General features: G+C 36.5%; 1 protein-coding gene across 3 annotated transcripts in view; it reads right to left on the bottom strand.

Moving 5' to 3' along the window:
• The window catches only part of GRID2 (glutamate ionotropic receptor delta type subunit 2), a 1464312-nt gene that overhangs the window by 233227 nt on the left and 1207126 nt on the right, over positions 1-23959 (bottom strand). For all 3 annotated transcript variants that reach the window (XM_077882884.1, XM_077882885.1, XM_077882883.1), the window contains exon 13: positions 8534-8729. In XM_077882884.1, the coding sequence (XP_077739010.1) occupies positions 8534-8729 (196 nt within the window). The remainder of the gene's footprint in view (positions 1-8533; positions 8730-23959) is intronic.

The raw sequence follows: 23959 nt of genomic DNA, 5'->3' as shown, positions 1-23959 counted from the left end.
AAAAATAAAAGTACTTAGTCTTGTAATTTCCACTGCCTCTCTTCTCATTCATTTTTCCCTCCAATCTAATTCTTATTCCTTCTCCTCTCCCCCTACCAGATATGCTTTTGTCAAGGTCACCAGTGACTGCAGGTTGCCAAATAAATCACTAATTCTCAGTCTTCACCCATACTTCACCCATTAGCATCATTTGACAGAGTTGATGATTTGAACTTTCTTGAAACATTTTTTCATTTGGCTCCTAAACAAACACTCTTGGTTTTGCCCCTGCTTCCCAGGCTGACCCTTCTTTGACTCTGTTATATCCTTTTTAACTTCCCTTCCTCTAAATCCTAAATTGTCCCAGGGATTAGTCTTTAGATAGCTTTCTTCTCTAGATAGGCACACATCTTCAGTGATATCATCAAGTCTTACCACTTTAAATATAGACTCTATGCTAGTAATCTCCCATCTCCAACTAGAACTTTTTCTCACTCAATTCATATATAGAAAGCAGCTTTCTTGGATAATTAATAAACGTTTCATATTAAGAATCACGCAAAGGCAAATTTTCATTTGGCTCTTCAAATCTGCTCTTCCTTATAGCATTTTCAACCTCAAAATAGTCAACTTCATTCTTCAAACTACTTAGGCCAAAGACACTGGACTCATTTTTAACTTTTGTTTTTCATACCCCAACTCAGTCTTTTTAGAAAATCTGTCAGAGATACTTTCAAAATATGTGGAGGCCGAGGAAATTAAGGCCATTCCACTTTAAGTTCAGTGTTAGCACAAGTACAGCCATTCCAGGCCCCTGTGAATAAGAGCTGAAATTTACATTCCTTCAGTTACAGGAAAAAAACAGTTTACAGCTTAACGTCCTAGAAAGCCCCATATTAGAATAAAAACAGAGCCCAAGCCAAGGGCAGGAAGCCCCTATTAGAATGAGAACAGAGCCCAAGCCGGTGGCAGGAAGCCCCATATTAGAATAAGAACAGAGCTCAATGCCCTTGAAAGCCCCATATCAGAATGTAAACAGAACTTGAGAAATTCCTCCACCCCTTCTGGAGGTCCCCTAGACCAGCCCTTAAAACTAAACTGAAACCAAGATTGGGGGCCAAGTCCCTGCTCCGCTGTGTCGGGTGTACTTGGACCCAAGCCCGAGCTTGTAAATAAACCCTCGTGTGTTTGCATCGGTGTCAGCTCTTTGGTGGTTTCTCAGATTCGCAAACTTGGGCACAACAAATATATCCAAATTTAATCACTTTTTCCCACTTCCAATATAAGCACTTTGGTCCACCCACCATCATGTATCACTTAGATTATTACAGTAATCTCACTCTTCTTGCTTCTAGCCTTGACCTCCCCTATCTTCCACACAGCACCTTGAATGGACCTTTGAAAAGTAAGTCACCTCATGTCATTCTCCTACTCGCAACCTCAGAATTATTCAAAACTCAAAATCATTTAAATGACTCCAATATATCAGTGATTTTCAACCTTTATTGTGAATCAGAATCACTTGAAGCGATTTAAGATATTCAAATGCCTTTCATTCCTCAATTAGGATAAAATGGGTAAAAGGGATTGAAAGGTAAAACTTTTATTCATAAAATACATAAGCCATGGGGATGTAATGTACAGCATGGTGATATGGTTAATAATACCACACTACATATGTAACAGTTGCTAAGAGAGTAGATAGATCTTAAAAGTTCTTATCACAAAAAGAAAATCTGTAACAATGGTGACTGATATTCACTAGGCTTATTGTGGTCATTTTGCAATACACAAAAACATGGAATCATTATGTTGTACGTCTGAAACTATGTCATATGTCAGTTATATCTCAACAAAAGAAAAAGGTACAATTTGAACTTTAATGGGTTCCATGCTTCAACATTTTTAGGCCACTATCCTGCCTAACTTCCACTGTGGCCTTATTTCCTACCCCTCTTTTCTGCATGCCCTACCCACCCACCCCAGGCACCCTTCTCCAGCCACATTGGTCTTGCTTGACATTTCTCTCCATCATGCCAAGCTACCACTGCCTCAGGAATTTTGCAGGAATATTCCTTCTGCCTGGAGCACTTCCTGTCCTCGCTGTCTCTCCACAGCCTTCATGGGCCATACTTTTTCCTCTTTCAGATCTCTACTCAAATGCAATTTCTCAGAGATGCTTTCTATGACCACTTTATGTGTGATGGCAACATCCTTCTTCCTCTTCTGCTTTCTTTCATTCTTACCTTTCTAATGTTTCTTCATAGCACATGTTTATGTGCTTGTCTATTGTTTTCTCTCCACTACAGTATAATCTCCATTTGGACAAGGACTTTCTTTGTTCTATGTAATTCCCAATGCCCAGAATAATGCCTGATAAATAGGTGCTCCCTGAATGTGTGTTGAATGAATAAATAAAACAACGGGTTCAATCTGCCCAGTTTTTTTCAGTCACAGATCAATAAAGAGGATAGGCTTACTTCGTCACTTCACAGGGTCTAGAATTCATCTTTCTATGCCAGTCCTTAAAAATCCTTTATATTGGCCCATTTGACGACATGACCAATCTTTTGTCTTGGCTTTTATTTCAATACTCCAGTTTTCCAGCTGGCATTAGAGCTGGGGCCTGAGCCCAGTGGCTTTGCTCCACACCTGGACCTTGTCAGTTTCTCTTTCCCCATACTGCTCTGGGACTTGTGTGGCCTAATTAGCTTTGCAAATTGATGCTATCTTTCTGATTGAAAACTACTGCTGCCAACACCATCCCTCGCTTCCCTGTTGCCATAGTAGCCATCAGATTTTTTTTTTTTTAATATCCTCTTTGAACTATGTAGTCTGAGGTATTATGCAGTTACCATTGGGATCCTCTGGCTAGGATTTTAATCCTACCAATCCTCATTTTCTTTCCTTCTTGAGTAATCCTCATGGCTAGGGTTTTAGAATAATTTGTTCTTTACCACCTGAGTTTAATAGGTTATCAGAAAATAAATATTGCCTTATAAATAACCAGAAAGTTCTCTATTTCAGTATTTTTTTTTTTTTAAATTTTTATTTCTTTATGATAGTCACAGAGAGAGAGGCAGAGACACAGGCAGAGGGAGAAGCAGGCTCCATGCACCGGGAGCCCGACGTGGGATTCGATCCCGGGTCTCCAGGATCACGCCCTGGGCCAAAGGCAGGCGCCAAACCGCTGCGCCACCCAGGGATCCCTCTCTATTTCAGTATTATGCCCAGTTTCTTCATTCCTACTCAGAGCTTTACCTGTGATTTGCCAAATTAAGAGTTATATTGTGTTATTCTTCTGTTCCAAACCTTCCTAAGTATCATATCTCCCATAGAGTAAAAGCCCACTTGGAATGTTTTATACAGCCCTGTATTAGCATTTTCAGACTTTAGCATGCATATGAATCACCTGGGAATCTTCTTGGACTGAGATTTACATCCAGAAGGGCTTAGGTGGGGCCGAAGAGTCTGTACTTCTAACAAGCTCCCAAGCGATGCTGATTTTACAGGATTCTGCTGTAAGTAACACATCCCTATATAATATTCCTTCTCCCCTACCACCTGGCCCTCTACTTTTCTGACTTTGTTACACTTCTGATATTACATCTTATTTCTGAGTTACACAAGCCTCCTTCACAGTCTTAGAACATCCAGGCATGCTCCCACCTCAGGGCCTTTGCTTTGGCTAACCCTTTGTCTGAAAACATGTCAACCAGATATACAATTCTTTTTTTCTCCCCCATCTTCTTCATGTCTTTATTCCAATGTTATTTCCTTATGCCTTCCCTGGCCATTTGATCTAACAAGGCAGACCATCTCCTTCCTGTTCCCCTTCTACCTCTCCTACTTTTTGTCTTTAACACTTATCACTACTGAAATACAACATATTTTATTTATTATCTGCTTCCTCCATTAGAATGTGAACTCTGTGAAGGCATTTTGCTTTCATTTACGTTCACTTCAGCAACCAGAATCCTGGCTGGTACATAGAGAGTGTTTAATAAATGATTGTTGAATGAATGCACTAAAATTTTCTGTTATATTTGTCATATACATTTTTTTCTACCTCTGCAAATCTGCAAAAAGCTCTGGGAAGAGAGTCAAATCTGCCCTAGTTTAATTAGGCTAGTCTGATACAGGTGAATGTCTCCCAAGAATAGCAGATCAGAACTAATTTACTTAATCCTCATTTATACAGCTTTCTTTGGTGAACAGAACAATATTAGAAGGGATGAAGATCTACCTTCAAGTAAGAGAAACTTAATGATACTAGTATAGCATAATTAAGAACAAACACAACCTGAGACATTAATGGTATCTGTTTAAAGTTATAATTAGATTGTAAGGATTGTTTGCACAGTGATGCAGGCTTTGCTGGAAGGCAGTTACTATATATATGAACTCTTGTCAAAGACACTGTAGAAGAAGTTTGGCCTTTGTGGAAAGTTGACCTAGAAGACCTCTAAGGTCTTTTCTGCCTGAACAAATTAGAAACTAATGACAGAAAGAAGAAGCTGCTGTGTGAGATGTGCAAGACTAGTTGCTCAAGCAAGAATCTACAACTACATTTCATGTGTTTTAGTTCTCAATCTTATAAACTCCCAGTGAGCTTTAGCAGGTGAGAAGGTTATTGGTTTTTGGTTGGTTGGTTTTGTGTTTTAATAAAAGCTGGCCAAAACCTTGCAAACAGAAACAAAATACACTTTATTATTACTACTGATTTTTTCCATCTAATCAGTTTTCAGCTGTCTGATTTTGTTTGAAAGAATATATACAACAAGCAAATTTCACTTTGATATCTTCCATTATGAAGTCATAAGGATATTCTTCACTAACCATTTAGTAAATTAGAAAACTAAATAAGTATAATACTAGGTGACATGATTTGCAGTTTTAAACTTATGAGTTCTCTTTATCAGTAGACTCTCAAGGAATAGAAATTATTCTTTTTTTTATTAAATGTCCTTTTCATTATATTAAAATTTTAACTTAACCTTAGAAGATACTAAATAATAAAGCTTTGTAGTTACAAATTGTTCACATTTACACAGTTTCAGGTAATATAAAGGATCATCTTATGAGCTTATGACTCTAATCATACTATTTATTGATGCTTCCACATGTATATATTTATGTTATAAATATAATATATATTTGATACATATAAAAAACATGTGATGCAGGAATTCTTATCAACATGAAAAAAATCCTGGGTCCCACAGATTTTTAGTAGTTAGTTACATTTACACATTTTAGTTTTAAAAATGAACTCTATTCAAACCCAGGTACACATGTCTTTTGCAGACTTTTAATTCCCACACTGTGGTAAGTTTACAGATGAGTAGAGTGAATCTTAAAGAAGACAAGTTACTTGCCCAAAGTTAAACACCTAAGAACTGGAAGAACCAGAAGAGAAAACCAGATGGTTTTTGCCCCCTCTCTCTCAGAACGGGGTTCTTTCTCTTCTTCGTAATAGACTTTTTAAAAAATGTATGACATTTAATAACAGCACTAGAAACATTAACCCAAGTTGAAGGGTGATGGAATAGCCACATATTTAAAGAAAAAAATGACAAAAGCTACAGAAGAATTAACTAAATTTCTTAGCACATAATGCAAACTTATCAATAGCCTAGTCTAAAACACTTTTATTTCATAGAATCTCAGATTGAAATTTTCTCAGTGTGGATATTTGTAATTTCTTTTTATATGTCCACAAATGTCAAATTAAATTCTATATGGTTAAAAGACATTAAGGTAAAAAAGAACAGGAGTAGAAAATGTAGGAAACTATATGTACATACTTTGAAAAGGAGAGGTTTTCTTAGACAATACTGAAGACCTTGGAAGATATATATGTATATCTTAACACATATATGACTATTTAAAGCTTCTACATGGCATTTGATCTTCTATATCCTTGGGATTTATTATTTTACTTTGGAAATACAAGGATATAGAAAGTGTACTCAGTTTGCACCTACAGAGAATGTAAGGTATATGGGCTGTGTGTGTAATGTGTGTGTGTAAGAACATAAGAATGAAGCAAGACCTTGTCTACATGTATCTACTTGACTGGCTACCTCTGAAATTTACAAGAGTCTCTTAGGGTCTCACTATTTCCACTCTGCATCCTCTTAACCAATCCCTATACCTCAGCTACAGTGACCTTTTTGAAAGGTGATAACGAATCACAACATTCCCTTAATTTAGTAGCATTTTTTGCCATTCAAATAAAATCCAGATTCCTTTCAAAGGGCAACAAGGTACTTCATGATCTATCCTCTGCCTACTAACCTTATTCCCTTCTCTCATTTGACATGTTCCAGTTCACATTGATTTTTAATTTTTTTTTAATAGATTTTATTTATTTATTCATGAGAGATACACGGGGGCGGCGGGGGGGGGAGAGACAGAGACAGAGGCAGAGACACAGGTAGAGGGAGAAGCAGGCTCCATGCAGGGAGCCTGAGGTGGGATTTGATCCCAGGTCTCCAGGATCACACCCTGGGCCAAAGGCAGGCACTTAACTGCTGAGCCACTCAGGGATTCCCTCACATTGATTTTTAAACTAGTTTCTTGAATGTACCTTCAGGCTTTTGCCTAGGCTATGCTTTGTTTGGATGCCCTGTTACCCTCTCTTCTACAGGAACAGTTCCCAATCAGGCAAGTCATCACTAATATTTTGTCTCCTCAGGGAACCATATTTAATCACTATTCTTTAAACAGATGTTTTCTTTAATTTCTATAAGAGCACCAAAGTTTTTTTTTTTTTCTTTCTGTAGCATTTATCATGATTAAACCATTTTGTTTGATCATGCATTTTAGTTTTCTTTTCTATCTCTCTTACCAGACTCTATATTTCACAGATCCAGTGATTATTCATTTCTCTGTGGTGGAGTTATCTACAGTTCCTAGATCAATGTTTGATACATAATCAGCACTTAGCAAATATTGTATGAAAAAAATGAATAAACAAATTATGGATGAGTGAATATTTTTTAAAATATTTTCTGAGAATCTGTATATCTGCTTGGAGAAAAAAAGTGAATTTTCTCTGGAATGGTATGGTACAGAAAGAGTTTATAAAGTGTGGAGAGCTTTGGCTTATAAAATGGAATAGAAATATAAACTATAAATATATTTATCGTCAAGAAAACAAAATTCTTAACAATCAACTATATGAAGGAAAGTACTCTTCCAAAAACCATTTAAGTACTTTTATTCTGAGGCTTAAATTTATTCAAGTCCTGTGAGTACCTAGTAAAGCCTAAAATGTCTATTCTTCCATCTTCTCCAGACAAAATATAGGTCCACTCACTCACCCATTCTCACCCACCCATTCTCCCAGTGGATTTTAGGCTTAATATTTGGGTCCAAGGACACCTAGATTAATATAAAAAAGGGTGAAGGAGTTAGAGGACATTGCTTACATTTCAAGGACATTCACATGCTAATGCATCATTAGGACTTAGAAAGAGGTTTATATCAGCCTTATCAGTGTTTAAAATAATGATGTCAACTATGCTGACTCTAAGGAACCATAATAATAGCAGCAGCAGATAAAGAACATCATATGAAATGGCATAGAATAATGTTAGAACCTGTGTCAGAATATTTTTTATAGCCATCAAAACATTCTTCAACATAATATTAATAAGTTTGCCCTCTGAACAAGGAACTCAGACATGCAGTCCAAATTATTCTGCTGCTGAAGGTTACAGAGAAAAAGTGTATACCACCTTTGTTGCTGTAATTGACATTCCTTCATTCATCCCACAATTATTTATTGAATGTCAACCATTGTGATTTTCGCTGTGCTAGCCAGTGGGATAATTTTAAACAAAAATCATTCAGTTCTCTCATGCAGATTGATGGGGCTTGAGGAAGAAAGAATTACTTCTGTATATGTGTTTATAAACCACAGCCCAGAATAAAAAACTAGCTTCATGTTTTACACAAAAGACTGCTTCGTAAGCCTTTTTTTTATTATTATTATTGGTAAAATAACTTCTAAATGATGGTTATTTAAAATAAGATAGGAAAAAAAAGATTTTCACTTTTAGAATAGAAAGAGACATTTGTAGGACCTTATTTGTTGACAAGATTAACTTTTACCCACCACATAAACATAAGTAAAGATAAGGTTTTCATTTAAAAACAAATGCAGTATAAAAAATACCCCAAGTAATTTGAAAGAATTGGATAACCCTAATGATATTTGGAAGAGGATTTGTAAAAACCTTTTTCCAAATGTTTAGTCTTCTGTGCATAAGTCCCTGACCCATTCTGAACAAAATACTAGCTCATGTTTTCAAGCTTTGGAATTCCACTGGAGACCGATCCATTAAACACAGCACGGAAGGCTTTGAATTCCCTCTCCATAAGCACTCTGCCAACTCAAAATCTTCTTTAAATCAATAGGAAGTATAATTTAATTGCAAACTGTACATCAAAGTTAAAATTTTGAAAAAGAAATAAACCAATCTCAATGTAGCAATTCCAATCTGGGAGGCTAAATAGACTGTGAATGAAGGACAATGACCAGTACCTTTTGAATGCCTGCTTGGGATTCCAGAACGTTATTCTCTGATCCATTGCTTCTGTTGATCATCCGCCACATTTGGGAATACATGCTGTCCCTTTCAAAAGGATTCATTCCTTTCATGCGAACATGTTCATATACTGCAGAATCCAGTACTGTGCCGTAAGGGATGTCTGTTTGCTTGGAAAGGTCCTGGAGAGATCTTCATCATTAGAAGAGAAGAAAGATACAAGAAAGTGTATTGAGTATTTTCAACTAAAAAAAAAAAAAGTTATAGGAAGCAGAGAGTAATATCATAAATATGGATGTCAAACTGCTTTTCTTATTTTGTGGCTTCTTAATATTAAAATGTAATATATAAGGAGAATTACTGTTAGGGTGCATGACACATGAATCATTAGAAGACAAAATCATAACTGAAAGAAAAATAAAAATTTCTAGCGGCAAGGCAATGCTTCTTTTTGTGAACCTTCACTGTGAAAAACACCAAACACAAAACTAAACCTAGCAATCCCATCAAAGCAAAAGCAAATTAAATTAAATTGCTAGATAATCACAATCATTTAGTTTTTAAAAATTCCATATGTCATAAGCCTTAAGCCTATGTTCTTTTAGGTGGCAATGCTTAAATATTTTGATAAAATAATTACATTTTGTATAAACATGTTTTGAGGTCAAGTGTATACTTAAAAATTAGTATTTATGATAGTCACTTTAGCTAAGTGGCTACCACATACACACTAGCATCTGATGTACCTTATTCTCATAGCAATGCCTAATTTCTCAGAACTATTTCACCCATTTTATAGATGAGAAAACTCTGGGTGAGAGTATAAAGGATTTGCTTTGTGGCTCAGTCAGCAAGGGATGAGATAAGATTCAAATGTAGATCTGACTGGCTTCAAAGGCTATAGTATTTTTACTATACTAAGATGCCACATCTTATTTCTATATTTCTTTTGCTATATTTGCTTTAAGTTTGTGTGTGTGCGTGTGAAAGAGAGGAGAGAGATTTCTATTTGTATTCAAATAGAATAAAAGTCATGCTTCTCGAGAGCTGAATTTATTTTCAGCTTTCTCTTTTACAGAATAATGCTCAGGATTTTCACATCGATCTCTGAGTTATAGATAGTATCTACTTGTCCCAGGTTATTCACCTCTAAATTGGCGGTCAATTTCCTTACATTTAAGTTTCTGAGCCACTCTATACTTTCTAACCTGGAGAACCAATTACTGTTTGACTGAAACTCATTTGAGTTTATGTAGATGCTCAATGCTAATGGCTGAGGTTTAAGAACAAGTGTGTCTTTGGCATACTGTTCACAATTAGATGCTGGCATATTCACACTCCTAACCTCTGAGAATGGCAGCATATGCTTTGAAACACTATACCATATTTTGAACAAGAATACTCACAGCCCTCCACAACCATGGGTCATGAATCTCACGTTATGTATACCTCTGACCTTTTGATCTCTTTCTAGATGGGAGTTTGCTAATGATTTCCTGGGGGCCTTTGCAAACAACACTAACATTGGGCAAGAGTATTGGGAATACTCTTGCAGGTCACCACTTTCCATCATGTGCAAAACTGTATTGCAAACGATAAATTATGGGCTGTGTTTGCTAAGGAGGATTTGTGCCATTTTCTAACGGTATTTTCAGCAAAATTTAATCTACATTTTATTGAGTTTTAGGTTGTTGATGTGTATCATTTACTCTATGAAAACTACCATGATAATTCCTTTTTGTTCTGTACTCCTGCTGCATAAAAGGATGCATTTAAAAATTACTATTTGCAAGGAAAAATTTGCCGGGATATTCTACAACTATTAAATTAATTCTACCATTTATAAAAAGATAAGGTGACAGTATGAAGAATAATTGAGAGCAAAAGCAGGAATAAAAACAAGCTACATGTAGCTAGGGTGCAACCTCATACTAGAGGAACTGAGCATTTGCTCCTGGGACATCCCATAATTATCTTGTTAACAGAATGGCAATAAGAGTTTTGTTTCCAGTGACAATTTACTTCTCATTTACTGCTGTTTCCAATGGTAGGAATGAAGCTATTCAAAATATTAACATTTTAACATATTTCCCACTGTTTAGTGGAGGATGCTCTAAAGTAGTAACATGGGAAAAAGGAATGAACTATTATCAATGCAGGTTATAATAACAGCCCTCATGTGTTCTATATTATGAATACAAAGGCCTATGCTAGGTAGTTGTGTGAAGCTTCCACCTACTAGAACCAAAATGTCTTATCGCTGGGGAAGGCCATGTCACAGTTCATCAAAAACCCTCCCAGGGGGATCCCTGGGTGGCGCAGCGGTTTGGCGCCTGCCTTTGGCCCCGGGGCGTGATCCTGGAGAGCCGGGATCGAATCCCACATCGGGCTCCTGGTGCATGGAGCCTGCTTCTCCCTCTGCCTCTCTCTCTCTCTCTCTCTCTCTCTCTCTCTCTGTGTGTGTGCGTGTGAGACTATCATAAAAAAAAAAAAAAAAAAAAAAAAAAAAAAAAAAAAAAAAAAAAAAAAAAAAAAAAAAAAAAAAAAAAAAAAAAACCCTCCCAGGAAAGGATTGTTGGCCACTTGCTGTTTAGAAAGTTCAGCAACCAATCTCTCTTATAACTCTCAGAAACCTTCAATTTGGTGGTGGTGATTTCATAATGAAGAGGTAAAATTTTTGTATGCCTATACCTAAATATATAACTTGTTTGCCCAAGTAGTCATACCAGTAGAATACTGTTAAATAAATTAACACTCCCTCTTAGCTTTTCATGAAAAGAAAATTGAAATCAAATGTTAGGATCATTAATATAATCAGGTTTCTGCAGCATAACATCACCTTCAATATCAGCTTTACAACTTGAATATAGAATCATAATACACATAGTTTTTGTTAGTGAAACTAATTTGTACACAATGAAAATTTTAAAGGAATTCTTAATATTTTGCCAATGTGAAATTCTTGATGTCAGAGAAGAAAGTATTTTATTTTCAGCATACTTCAAATTCAGAACAGCAGAAGCATTTTGTAACTTAGAACAAAGGCATGTTCCCTCTAGCTTCATTTCTGATAAAGTTCAGCTTATAAATTTGCCTTGAGATATGCTTGCAATAAAAACTATAGCTTGTCTGATTCAGCATCATTCCATTATAGTACACAGAGATAGCATCACAGGTGACAAAAATAAAATGATGCAAAATGAAGTGAGCACAAACAGCTTATTTCAGAAACTGAAGGCTGTTTTAGGAGCCCAGCACAGAAAGGGAGTGTTCATTTTATGTGGTCATTTTGTTATTTTCATGCTAGTAAGATTTTAGAGTAATATCAGCAGAAATGGTATAGCCTATATTATGAACCCCTAAAAGAAATCTAGCAAATTGTTCTATAAGTGGTAATCCTCAAAAGCATTGTATCTGGAATTCAACATCTGAGTATTATTTAGATATGCCAAATTACTGTTTTGTTTTGCCAAATCATTGTTTTAAATGCAAAACAATTCTAAAATAATTAATAGGTACCTAATATATAAATTAATTTACCATGGCAAATGTTGTCATTTATTTTTTTAAAATTTTTTAAAGATTTTATTTATTTATTCATGAGAGAGAGAGAGAGAGAGAGGCAGAGACACAGGCAGAGGGAGAAGCAGGCTGCACGCAGGGAGCCTGACATGGGACTTGATCCCGGGTCTCCAGGATCAGGCCCTGGCCTGAAGGTGTCGCTAAATTGCTGAGCCACCCGGGCTGCCCATGTCATTTCTTTTTTAACAATTCACAATGCATACCCAGGCCACAGAAGAAATGGAAAAATCTAGAGCATTCTAGAAAAGAGTTAACTCATACTAATAAATTCCATTTCTCCACTTAGTCACACAAAACCCACATTTACCCACATAAAACTCAGCAAATGATCACTGCAGATGTGTTAGACCTGAATCCTCCTTTCCCAATCCCATATCCCCACTCATGCACATAGGGTAAAAAAAAAAAAAAAAAAAAAGGGGGGGGGGGTTTATAGCTGTGTAATTGGTGAATAATAAAAGAAAGCAATTAGTTTGCCATTCTAACAAGCCTTGTTTTCCCAGCATGTTTTCAGATTTATACTTTTATTCCTTCTGGTGTCCTATACTACTAGCAACCATGAATACTAAAGAATACTGAGATCGGATAGGTAAGTGGTATTTAGTTATTTGCATGAACATTACATATACTTAGAAACTGTAATTTAGGGCACTTCTGTCAAGTCAATTTTAGGAATGTGGGTGGATCTAGGCTGATTGCCAACTCTTTCCATGAGAAAAATAAACACTTAAAACTGTTCAAGCATAGAAAATTAATTTCAACACATGTGATACTCTGATATTAGATATTTGTGACAGCTTTGACATTGGGTAAGTTAGATTTTAAAGTCAAGCAGATTTGTGGGCCATGTGATGTTAACCTCTGTTTACCTGAATTTTCTAATATATAAATGGAAAGAATAAGAGTGTCTAAGGGTGAGGACAAGTGGACCTGTTGCATCAGCATTCAATCAACTTATCCATTGCTTTATTTTTATTTTGTTTTAATTTTTAAAAAAGAGGTATTTATTTATTTTAGCGAGTGTGAGAAAGAGAGTAGGAGAGAGAGAGCATGAACAGGAGGGGCAGAAGAAGGGCAGAGGGAGTGAATCCTCAAGTAGACCCTCCACTTACCACAGAGCCTGACTAGGGGCTTGAATTTACAATCCTGAAATCATGACTTGAGCTGAGACCAAGAGTCAGATGTTCAACTGACTGTGCCACCCAGGTGCTCCCCTATTGTTTTATATGGAGATTATTATTATAATGATTTATCTCCTAATGCCCTATTTAAGGAAATACAAGATTTTATAAACCTATGACTGTGAATGGTCATAACTTTGAATGTCTTACTACTTTACATTTCTAAAATTGTTAACTAGTTGAAAATCTAATGCCTATTCCCTTTGCAGTGAATTTTCACTCATATTTTTTACCTATTTTTCTTTAAGAAGAGAATAGATCTTACCCATATAAACTTTAAAATAACACTCATGGGGATCCCTGGGTGGCTCAGCAGTTTAGTGCCTGCCTTCAGCCCAGGTCCTGGAGTCCCATGATCGAGTCCCACATCGGGCTCCCTGAATGGAGCCTGCTTCTCCCTCTGCCTGTGTCTCTGCCTCTCTCTCTCTCTCTCTCTCTGTCTCTCATGAATAAATAAATAATATCTTAATAAAATAAAATAACACTCATAAATCTCTTTTCCATTTTCATTTTCTTTCTTCTTTTTAAGCATCTCAGCTTGATTTTGTGGAAAGCTCTCCAACAGATGGTTGCCGGCTCTAGCTCTAGGTAATTGTAAGTCTAATTCCATTTTTAATGGAATGGAACAAGTCAACTTAAGTTATCACATCAGAAGGGATTTTTCTTCAGGGGGAGAAAAATGGAATGTGGTTGATAGGATAGGTTCTAGATGCTTTAGGTAAAGGGGCTGACAGTGGAAGAGAGATAAACAAGCAAGGATGTATTAAAAATGTCTTCCAACTCAGTTCAGGTTTTTTTTCTCCCACAGTTTCTTCTTCTGGATGCTGATTTCAACATCTACCAAAGGAGAAGATATCGTTGAGCTCTAGAAGGCCATCAGTAACCACATTCAAAGCCTGCCTGGTGCCCATTGTTGTTCATTGGTTTTATTAGCTGAGGGCCTGGTGAGCTCAGAGGCAGGTTTTTCAGAAAAAAAAAAAAAAAAGTGTTCCAGAATTTAAAACTTAAAAGACCAACTAATATGTCAAATAATGTTCCACTAGACTGAGATGGCATGTTCATTAAGACCTAAGAAGAAGAGATAAGTGTGGAAAAGTGTACTAAGGTGGTCAGGTAAGGTAGGCCTGCCTCTGAGAGGTACAGCCAACAGCCAGCACTGGGCAAACTCTTAGTTTCAACAAATCTGGGTTTTAAGATGCAAAGATTTAAGTCTCAATCCTTAGACAAGTCATTTAATTTCCTATAAATTACAACCCACTTCCCTATTAAATAGGGAAAATAATAATTTTATAATAAGGCATGTGGAGGTTTGACATAGATATTGATACAAAACACTTACCTTAGTACTGAACACTCTAGAAGTGCTCCATGACTGGTAGTTGCAATTATGAATCTTATTATTATTTTTATTATTAGGCTCTGTTATAAATTTTGGAATTGCTATCTCCTTATTTTTCCCACCAATTAAATTCATTTCAGATTCCTCACTCATAGCCTTTTTCTCCAAAGTCCCTACCCCATCTAATCTCTCATCAACTTTTGTACATTTTACTTCCTGAATCTTACAAATCTGTCACTACCTTCGTCCTCTCATTGCTAATTCTCTCATCCTTTCTATGAGAGGATTCTTTATTTTTTAAAAGAGTTTATTTATTCATTTTAGACATAGAGAGTGCAAGCAGGAGGAGGGGCAGAGAAGGAGGGAGAGAGAGTCCCAAGCAGATTCCATGCTCAGCCTGGTGCCTGATTCGGGGCTCCATCTCAGGACCTTGAAATCACGACCTGATTGGAAATCCAGAGTTGGACGCTTAACTGACTGAGCCATCTGGCGCCCTTAGAGAATTATTTCTAAGCCTTCTCCCTATCTCTAACCTACCTCTAATCCATCCTCTGCACTATAGCTAAAGTGTTCTTTCTGATATATGTCTGAGCCTATCCCTGTCTTATTTAAATACTTCCTATATACCCGGTTGCCTTTAGAAAAAAATCACCAACTCCGTAGCATTTGAGATCCTTAAAAAAATTGGCCTAAATTTTTTTCCATTCTCAAAGATAAACTTTTGCCTCATTCATACATCCATTTTAGGGCAAACAGGCCATTTCATCATTCCTTCTTTGGTAGGTATTTGCTCTGCACAAGATGTCTCCTTGTCTACTGGTGAATTCTTTCCCTTCAAGGTCAAGATCAAACTCAGCTGCCTCTTTAGTCTCTTCTAATACTTAGAATATGTTCACATTGTAGCATTGTGTTATGAAATTTTACTTCTTTCTTTAACTCATTTAGAATACATGTTGCCGATTCCCATAATTTTTCTTATTTATTTATTTATTTATTTATTCATTCATTCATTCATTCATTCATTCATGAGAAAGACACAGAGAGAAGCAGAGACATAGGCAGAGGAAGAAGCAGGCTCCCCGTGGAGGTGCCCGATGTGAGACTTGATCCTAGGACCCCGGGATCATGCCCTGAACTGAAGGCAGACATTCAACCACTGACCTACCCAGGTGTCCACCATAATTTTTCTTTAAATTCATCTTTGAAACTCAGAATATAGTCCAGCGTTTGGAGAACACAATGAGGCTCATGTATCTTGACTACTCTTTTTTACTAGAAATATGCTTTCATCTTGAAAAGCCAGCACTTCCATTAAACTAGCATTATATAAAAATGTGATTTTTATTGTATATTACCAGTCATTCTGTGGGTGACTAATCATGGCAACAATATATTGTAGTTTTAAAAAAAACACAACAACTAATTTTAAGGGAGCTTTGGAAATTTCCCCTGCAACGAAATCAGCTGCAAAAGCTTTAATAGACCACCAGTGAATTGCTTAACAAGACATTTTGCCATGGATATAAAATAAATAAATTCAGAGGCAATGCAAATGAAAAGAAAACCCAAATAAATATAATTGAAGTAATGTATTTGGAAAAGCTAAAGTTATACTCCATAATTCTGGTACACATAGGACATGGTACAAAGTGGAATGTCTGTTCCTGAAAGGAATACTTATCTGAGCAATGTGGAAACAGCAAATAAGTAGTGGTTCATTTGATGAGTGATTTCTGACTCAAATTTCAGAAGCAAGTTGAAATGGTGAAGAAAATTGCTCAGCTAACTCTCCTAACTGAAATGATTAAAAAATATAATAGAATTCATGATTTTAGTAGCTAAAGAAAAGATAAAGCACTAGAACAAGGAGAGAATAGTCACCCTTGGTAATACTGAGTGTTAACACCAAAAACAAAATTTATTTTTTTTCTCTCAAGGGTTGAATTTCTACATAAAGGAGGATTTGTATGCTCTACTTATAAGGGAATGGAATAAGCACTACAGAAAGGCTTCCCATCTTCCTATTTGAAGCATAGCCAATGGCCACTTGTCCTTTGAGAAACCACATTCTGCATTTTAGTAGCTCCTTCTCCTCATTGAAGTTTTCCAAACCCTCTTAGACACAGGTTTAGGCAGAAAGTCTGATGAAATATAAGGGTATCAAGGGTAAATGATGGGGCAAGCAAGACTCTAACGTTTCTTCATGTCAGAAGAAAATTTGGATTGTAGATGGCTCCATCCCTACTGAAGACTCAGTGAGAGCTATTTTAAGTACGTGAGGGTTGTCACTACTTACTGAAAACAGGCTCAGGGAAGAGCTTAATGTTCTTTAGCCCAATAATGTTAACTTCCTTATTTTAAAAAGATAAGATCAAAGTCATGTTAGTGGAAGAAATGTGATTTTCTCATATAAGATTAGATTGTGCAGCCTAAAAGTATAAATTCTGGGGCAGGGTCAATCAGAAAGAACTCAGCCACAGCAATCTCTGGTAGAGCAGTAACATGATTTTGTCTTCCTTCTCAAAGTGCCAGAGTTTTTTCTTTCTCAAGACAGCAGAAGCCTACATCCTGAGGCCAACAAATCTGAAGGATACCAGGGAAGACAGAGGGATAGGATTTTTTACTTGTGGATATGAGGAGAGTTTCCCAAGGGAGGCCCCCTGGATGGAGAGGATGCTTCAGTATGTCCTCTATACTTCATCTGCCCTCAAACCTGCCCTTCTGGGCCTCAGCTGAGTAAATTAGGTCAAAGTCAGCTTCAGGTCTTTTGCTGTGAACTTCTTTAGAATATTTATTTGGTGTTTTAAGAACTACTTATCTATTTATTTACTTAAGTGTTGAGTTGTGTAAGCTTTTTAAATATATTTTGGGTATTACCCTTCAGTAGGTTGCCTTTTTGTTTTGTTGATGGTTTCCTCTGCTGTGAGAAAGGCTTTTTCTTCTGGTATAGTCCCAACAGTTTAATTTTGCAGTTGTTTTCCTTGCCCAAGGAGACATCTAGAAAAATGTTTCTAAGACTGATGTTTCAAGTGTGCTTGATCTAGAAAAAGTGTGTGGTAGGACTCATGAAGAGGAATGCTGTCCCTGCATGGTGAATTACTAGGCATCAAGATGACTTTTGTGCCTTTCCTGAGAGATTTAGAAATATTCCCCGCACCTTCTCCCTCACAGAATAGTCAAGGGCATCCCCATCAGCCATGCACTATAGATATGATAGTCACAGGTAATATTAGAAATTCATATAAAATAGATGCAGTTGATAAAGATGGCTATCATGAACTACTTAAGGGAACATCTTCCTGTGCGTGTATTGCCATGTACATTTAAAAGTTGTTTTGGTTTGTGAATATGATAGGTCATTTTGGAGACCACAAAGGGGGATGGAAATACTCTGTCTCTTTTTATTGCTGTTAGGCATAATTAATACAAATGACTGTTAAATTCTCTTCAAAATGACAATGCTAAACAAATGAGAGAAAATAGTTATATTGAAAATATGGTTGGTTTCTCTGACCTGTTGACCCACCTTATAAGCTAGGAACTGATTTTGTCACCTCATGAATCCTGAATCCTGAAAGGTAAAAGACACTATATTTTTCTCCCTGCTGAATTGTTATTTACGACCTTGCTCTGTATCTTAGTTTATTAATTAATCTTTCATGATATATATAGATATTGATATATATACCAATTAAGCAAAACTGCATTACAAAAGATCCCAGTACTCTGTGAATTCAATTACCCTCCAATTGTCTGTGTAAGGTAGAAAGTATGAGCAGTTTCTTCCTGAGATATCATGAAATAATTCAATATTTATTTACTGCAGGACACTATGAACAAATCTGGAACTATCCTAAATTTGTACAGATAACATTTCATTATGTCACCATTGACTGTCAACTGATTGTAAAATTTATGTTAGGATGATATCCTCAAATAATCCAGGAGACTTCAATAGAAGAGTAGATTTTTATGTTCTTACATCATTGAAACTATAGGAAAGACCTGACTAATTCCCATGAATTTCCCTGAGGATCAACAAATTTCTAAATGGTGTTAAGTAAGAACCCTAATAAAACCATAACATCAGAGTGTTTGGAAGAGTTCCTGAAGGTATCACATAATTCAATGATATATCTTAAGGAATAAAAGCCAGCTCCCAAAATGGACTTTTTTCTTCTTTCCTAGGCACTTTACTGACTTAGAAAACTTAATGCCAGGAAGTTCTTACTCATGCCTCACCTAACACTCATCTTTTTCACATAAGCCTCTCATTGTCTTCTCTGTGAAGATGGACAATAGCTACCCATCACCTCCAGTACAATATTCCTTTATATAATAAAACACTTCTTTTTATATTTTTTTAAATAAAACACTTCTTTCTTGTTTTTCATCCTTTAGCCTCTTCTTTTTTGAGTTAAACACTAAATTCCTATAGTTCTCACCCACAAGATCTATTACTCACTTTTTTACATTGCTATTAGCTAAGGCACTTTTTCCTTTTCTTTGTAATTTTTGCATAATTTATGGACTTTATAAATAGGTCACGGTGGTATTTAAGAAGCCCTAGCAACTTTTACACTGCTAGGTCACTTTGGTCATTTTCTTTATAAACACCAACATTACATTTCAAATTTGTAATTGACAAATGATTCATTCTGAAACTGTTTTCTTTCTTTTCTTTTTTTTTTAACAGAGAACTCTCCTGATTTTTTTTTTAAGATTTTATTTATTCATGAGAGACACAGAGAGAGAGAGGCAGAGACACAGGCAGAGGGAGAAGCAGGCTCCATGCAGGGAGCCTGATGTGGGACTTGATCCTGGGTCTCCAGCATCATGCCCTGAACTGAAGGCAGTGCTTAAACCGCTAAGCCACCGGGGCTGCCCTGAAACTGTTTACACCTCCAGTTTTAAATTATCATAGATACACACACATACACACACACAGTTTGTTTTTTCTATCTCTGAGTGAATTATTACATATTTGTCCCTATTAAAAGCTTCGTCTCACTTATAATTACCCTGTTTAATTTGTCAAGGTCCTTATGAATTCTTACAGTGTGGTTCTAGTCAATAATCACCCCTACTCAATATAAAGTAATCTGCATGTTTAATAAGCTCACTCCCTATTCTATACTTCAAATCAACACTGAAAATGCTCATTATAATCAGGGCCAGTGCTGACTTATGGGAAAAACTCTATTCAATATACCCTCCAAGGCTGACACTGAACCATTGATCATAACCTCACATACAGCCTGCTAACAAGCTGTGATACAATAACACCTAATGCTTCTACACACACACAAAAAATGACCCAAATAAAATACGAGGTATATTCACATGAGGAATCAATAGTAATTTGTAATTTTTTTCCCTCTCAGTTCTTTTAAGGAGTTCAAAAACTTTAATCACATTATAAAATTATTTGCGGTGGAAGGAAATAACTGAAGAGAAAGACGTGACTAAGAATAACAGTAGGACAAATTTAACAGCCTATTTGAAGACTCAGTAGAACATACTGTCAAAGTAAGGTGGAAGGTCATTGTTTCAGTGAAGATTCTAATGAATCTATCTTAAAACAAAGATCCTGGCTCTTCATAACAGAGCAGGATACCAAGTTTCTACTAATAACTTAAAATTTCCCCAATACGAAATAAATTCCCCTTCTTTCCAGTGTTATAGGTTTGTGGATCTCTCCAAAAAAAGTTTTTAAGTTTTTGGTTGTTTTTTTCTTAATCATGCAGAGAAATAATGCTGTATTCCCAATTAAGCATATTTCTTTTTTGAGAAATTTCAACCAAAACTATGCATAAAATGCATGTCCTAATGTCCACAGTCAGGTCTTATTAACAGCCATTCAGATTATAAATGCCCAAAATGTTTTGGAAAGGTACCCTCCCTACGGAGTCCCTTCCCAATTCAGTAGCAGATCTTGAGAATTCTGCAGCATTGCTCTGAGAAAATGGCAATCTTCATCTGCAAAAGCTGCCCAGCAAGCCACCTGCAGATCTGTTCTTTACCATCCCCATGACTTGCCATGACCTGGGGCATCTGGCGATTCTAAACTTTGTCCTTAGGTTAAAAGATCAGGGTGTGAGAAACAGGGGCTATAGCGGGTGTGTGTGTGGTGACAGTGTGTGTAGGAGTGGAGGAAAAAGTCATTAAAAATAAATGGACTATCTGATAGGAGCTTGCAGAGCAACTAAGAGGATCAAAGAGACACTTGGCAGAGGGTGGAGGTCAGCACATCAGGATTGCTGGTGTGATGGAGAGGACAGGGAAAGACAGATGAGGCAAGAGAAACAGAAAGAAAGAAGAAAGAAAGAAAGAAAGAAAGAAAGAAAGAAAGAAAGAAAGAAAGAAAGAAAGAAAGAAAGAAAGAAAGAAAGAAAGAAAGAAAGAAAGAAAGAAAGAGAAGAAAGAAAGAAAGAAAGAAAGAAAGAAAGAAAGAAAGAAAGAAAGAAAGAAAAGAAAGAAAGAAAGAAAAGAAAGAAAGAAAGAAAGAAAGAAAGAAAGAAAGAAAGAAAGAAAAAGAAAAAGTGATTTGGCAAACCAAGAGTTTCCTTTCAGTTCTGCCTTATAATCTAGGATTTCTTTTATAAAAATAACACGTGAATATATTTTTATCTCTTATCTCAGACTTTGTTTAAATAAGATACTTCATTTATGTAGTTGATAGAGAGTTGTACCATTGAAGGGACATTGAAAATAACTTAATCCAACCTGTGGAACAAATATTTGTGCAGTGAGAGGAGGAATGGATCACATATTTAAAGACAGAAAGCTAAAGTCCAAAGTGGTTTAAAAGCTTGCCTTATTGTTTATTAGCAAGAACGAGGCTTGGACACTTGAACTAGGTCTCTGATCTCCTTCGGCAGTGTTCTGCCCAACAGCCCTGCCTGCCGATTCCACTGTCACTATTTCTATCACATACTCTTCCTACATTAATTTCACAAAAACATGCCCCATACTCAAACTAGTTAGCTATTCTGAAATGACTCAACCAAGTACTCCTTAGTGTAGGGTTTTATCATAGCCACCTACTTGCGGTAGAGAATATTTATTTATTCAGCTGATTTCAGGAAAGGAAGGAAAACAACAGAAAATAGGAGACAGGAATTTTTATTCGCAAGTTCTTAATAGGTTTCTGCGTTTAGATGACAAAGGCTGGGGACAACGAAAGAGAGGAGGACTTGACTTGTTTAGAATAATTGCTTGTCCAGAAGATCATGTTAGGGGTTGTGGGCACTTATTAGTTTGGCAAAGTTTTCATCTTGGTGAGCTCATTGTAAATAAGAGTCTACAGCGATGATAATATAGCCCTGTTCCTGGGAGTCACAAATAAAGTGGGAGACAACTTTTAATTAAATGCTCACTGAAGGGTGGCTTTGAAAAAACTCTGAGAGTTTTTATTTTTTTCAAAAAGAGAGAAAATCATGGTCTATAACATCTAGATGGCTATATGTTTATCAAACATACATCACTGTGGTACTTAAGTGCTTTGACAAGTAAGCCATTTCAACACCGAACAATATAGAGTAAGGAGATGAATGTCTTCCTCTGTCTGTAGGGCCTGTCTGAAGCTAAGCCTATACAATTCCGTACTAAACTGAAACATAAAAGTGGTATGAATCAGGCCCAGCTCACTTCAGTGACCTTGACTTTGGCTGTTCCTAATAAAGTGTGCAATTCCCTGCTGAGAGCTCTGAAGTAGCCTCCCACTGGAAGCCTGGAGTGGGTGAGACACTGAGAAAACCTTGAGAGCATACCACTTGGGGCTTCTTCTCTTATCCTGGAATAATGACACGTAAAAATGGCTTTCATATTGCTTCCTGATTTGTCATGAGGTATATAGACAAGTCACAAGGTTCCACAGTCTCAGGCCAGATTCTAAGAAATCCCTTTCTGGTTCACTACATTATGAATATTTTACATGTAACCAACTATGTAGTCACTAAGCTACTCCGTAAGAGGTGCTGCGCTGATACAAAGGCAATAAAGGCACAACCGAGAGCATACATTTCAGCTGAAAAGGTAAAACAAGTAGAATACTACCTCAACACAAAGGTACATGTAATTTAGGGTTTAAGCCAGGTAGATAGATGCCAGGTGGTTAAAACAAAAAGAGACACTGAATCTCGTTATGAACACTACGGGGCAGGCTGCACAGAGGAAGTAGCATATGAGCTCTGTGATGAGAGGGCCAATTAAAGATGACTTAAAAGAGAAAACTTGCCTGACAAACAGTTGTCCTGACCCAAGTTAAGTGCATTCACTATCCATGGCAGCTTGATGTAGTGATAGTTGATCAAGCAAAGGTGAGACAACAGTGAATCATTCAGCCAGACCCTTACTTATGCTTACATTCGAATAAGGCTTTTTGACAGCCAGTTCTTTTTTTTTTCTTCTTTTTTTAAAAATCCTTAGGGGCTTGGAGGATTAAATGGTGTGATAAGACAACCCCCAGGAAGATGGACTGTGAGGTAGGGCAGTGGCAGCTGTGCTGGAAGCAACAGCAGCAATAGCAAGGAACTTTGAGGCCTAGGTGAACCAGGTAGAAGGAATAATTTAGTGCATGGAATTGTGAACAAAATAGTAAAAATGATAGTGATTAGCACCACTGAAAAGGGTGGAGGGATGAAAACAGTCCAAGGAATCCATATGACTTCCTAGAGAACAAAGAGAAAAAGGGAAGCAAGTATAGCGTGTATCCAAGAACTGTGCTGTTATTTGTATCTCTTTGTTTCCCATTTATTCTTTATATTAAGCCTATGAAGTTGAACCCATTATCTTTTTACCTTTAGGGAAAATAAGGCTTAAAATAATTATGGAAAATGACAAGATCATTCAGCTAATAAGTGGCAAAGGATTTGCATGCAGATTTATTTAAATTCATGGTCTCCTGTTTCTGTTCCTAGGATACCACGTAACTTAGAAATAGCTGAAATTAACTTAGCTAAATATAATTCGGCCACTGATTCTTTTCTGCAGAACTCTTTATTTTTCAGAAAACTTACAATGACCCTTATGGTTTTCATTCACTCATTTATTCACTTGTTTATTTATTTCATTTGATGAAGGCTTAGTGTATTTGCTAATTGCACTTGATATGGTCCGCTGATTAAGACAAGGTTTCTAGTGCCAGACTGCCTAGGTTTACCATCCTCACTTTTGATTTATCATCTCCAAAATGGAGATGAAAATAATATATCTCTTGTGGGGCTATCATGAGAATTAAATGAGAAAAATCTAAGCAAAACATTTAGGGAAGTGTCTGTCATAGAACACGCACTCAGTCATATAAGCTGCTGCTGTTA

Source organism: Canis aureus, chromosome 33, assembly GCF_053574225.1.
Source record: "Canis aureus isolate CA01 chromosome 33, VMU_Caureus_v.1.0, whole genome shotgun sequence".
Lineage (NCBI taxonomy): Eukaryota > Metazoa > Chordata > Mammalia > Carnivora > Canidae > Canis > Canis aureus.
Note: the sequence above shows the minus strand (reverse complement) of the source record. Positions and strands in the feature narration are given on the sequence as shown.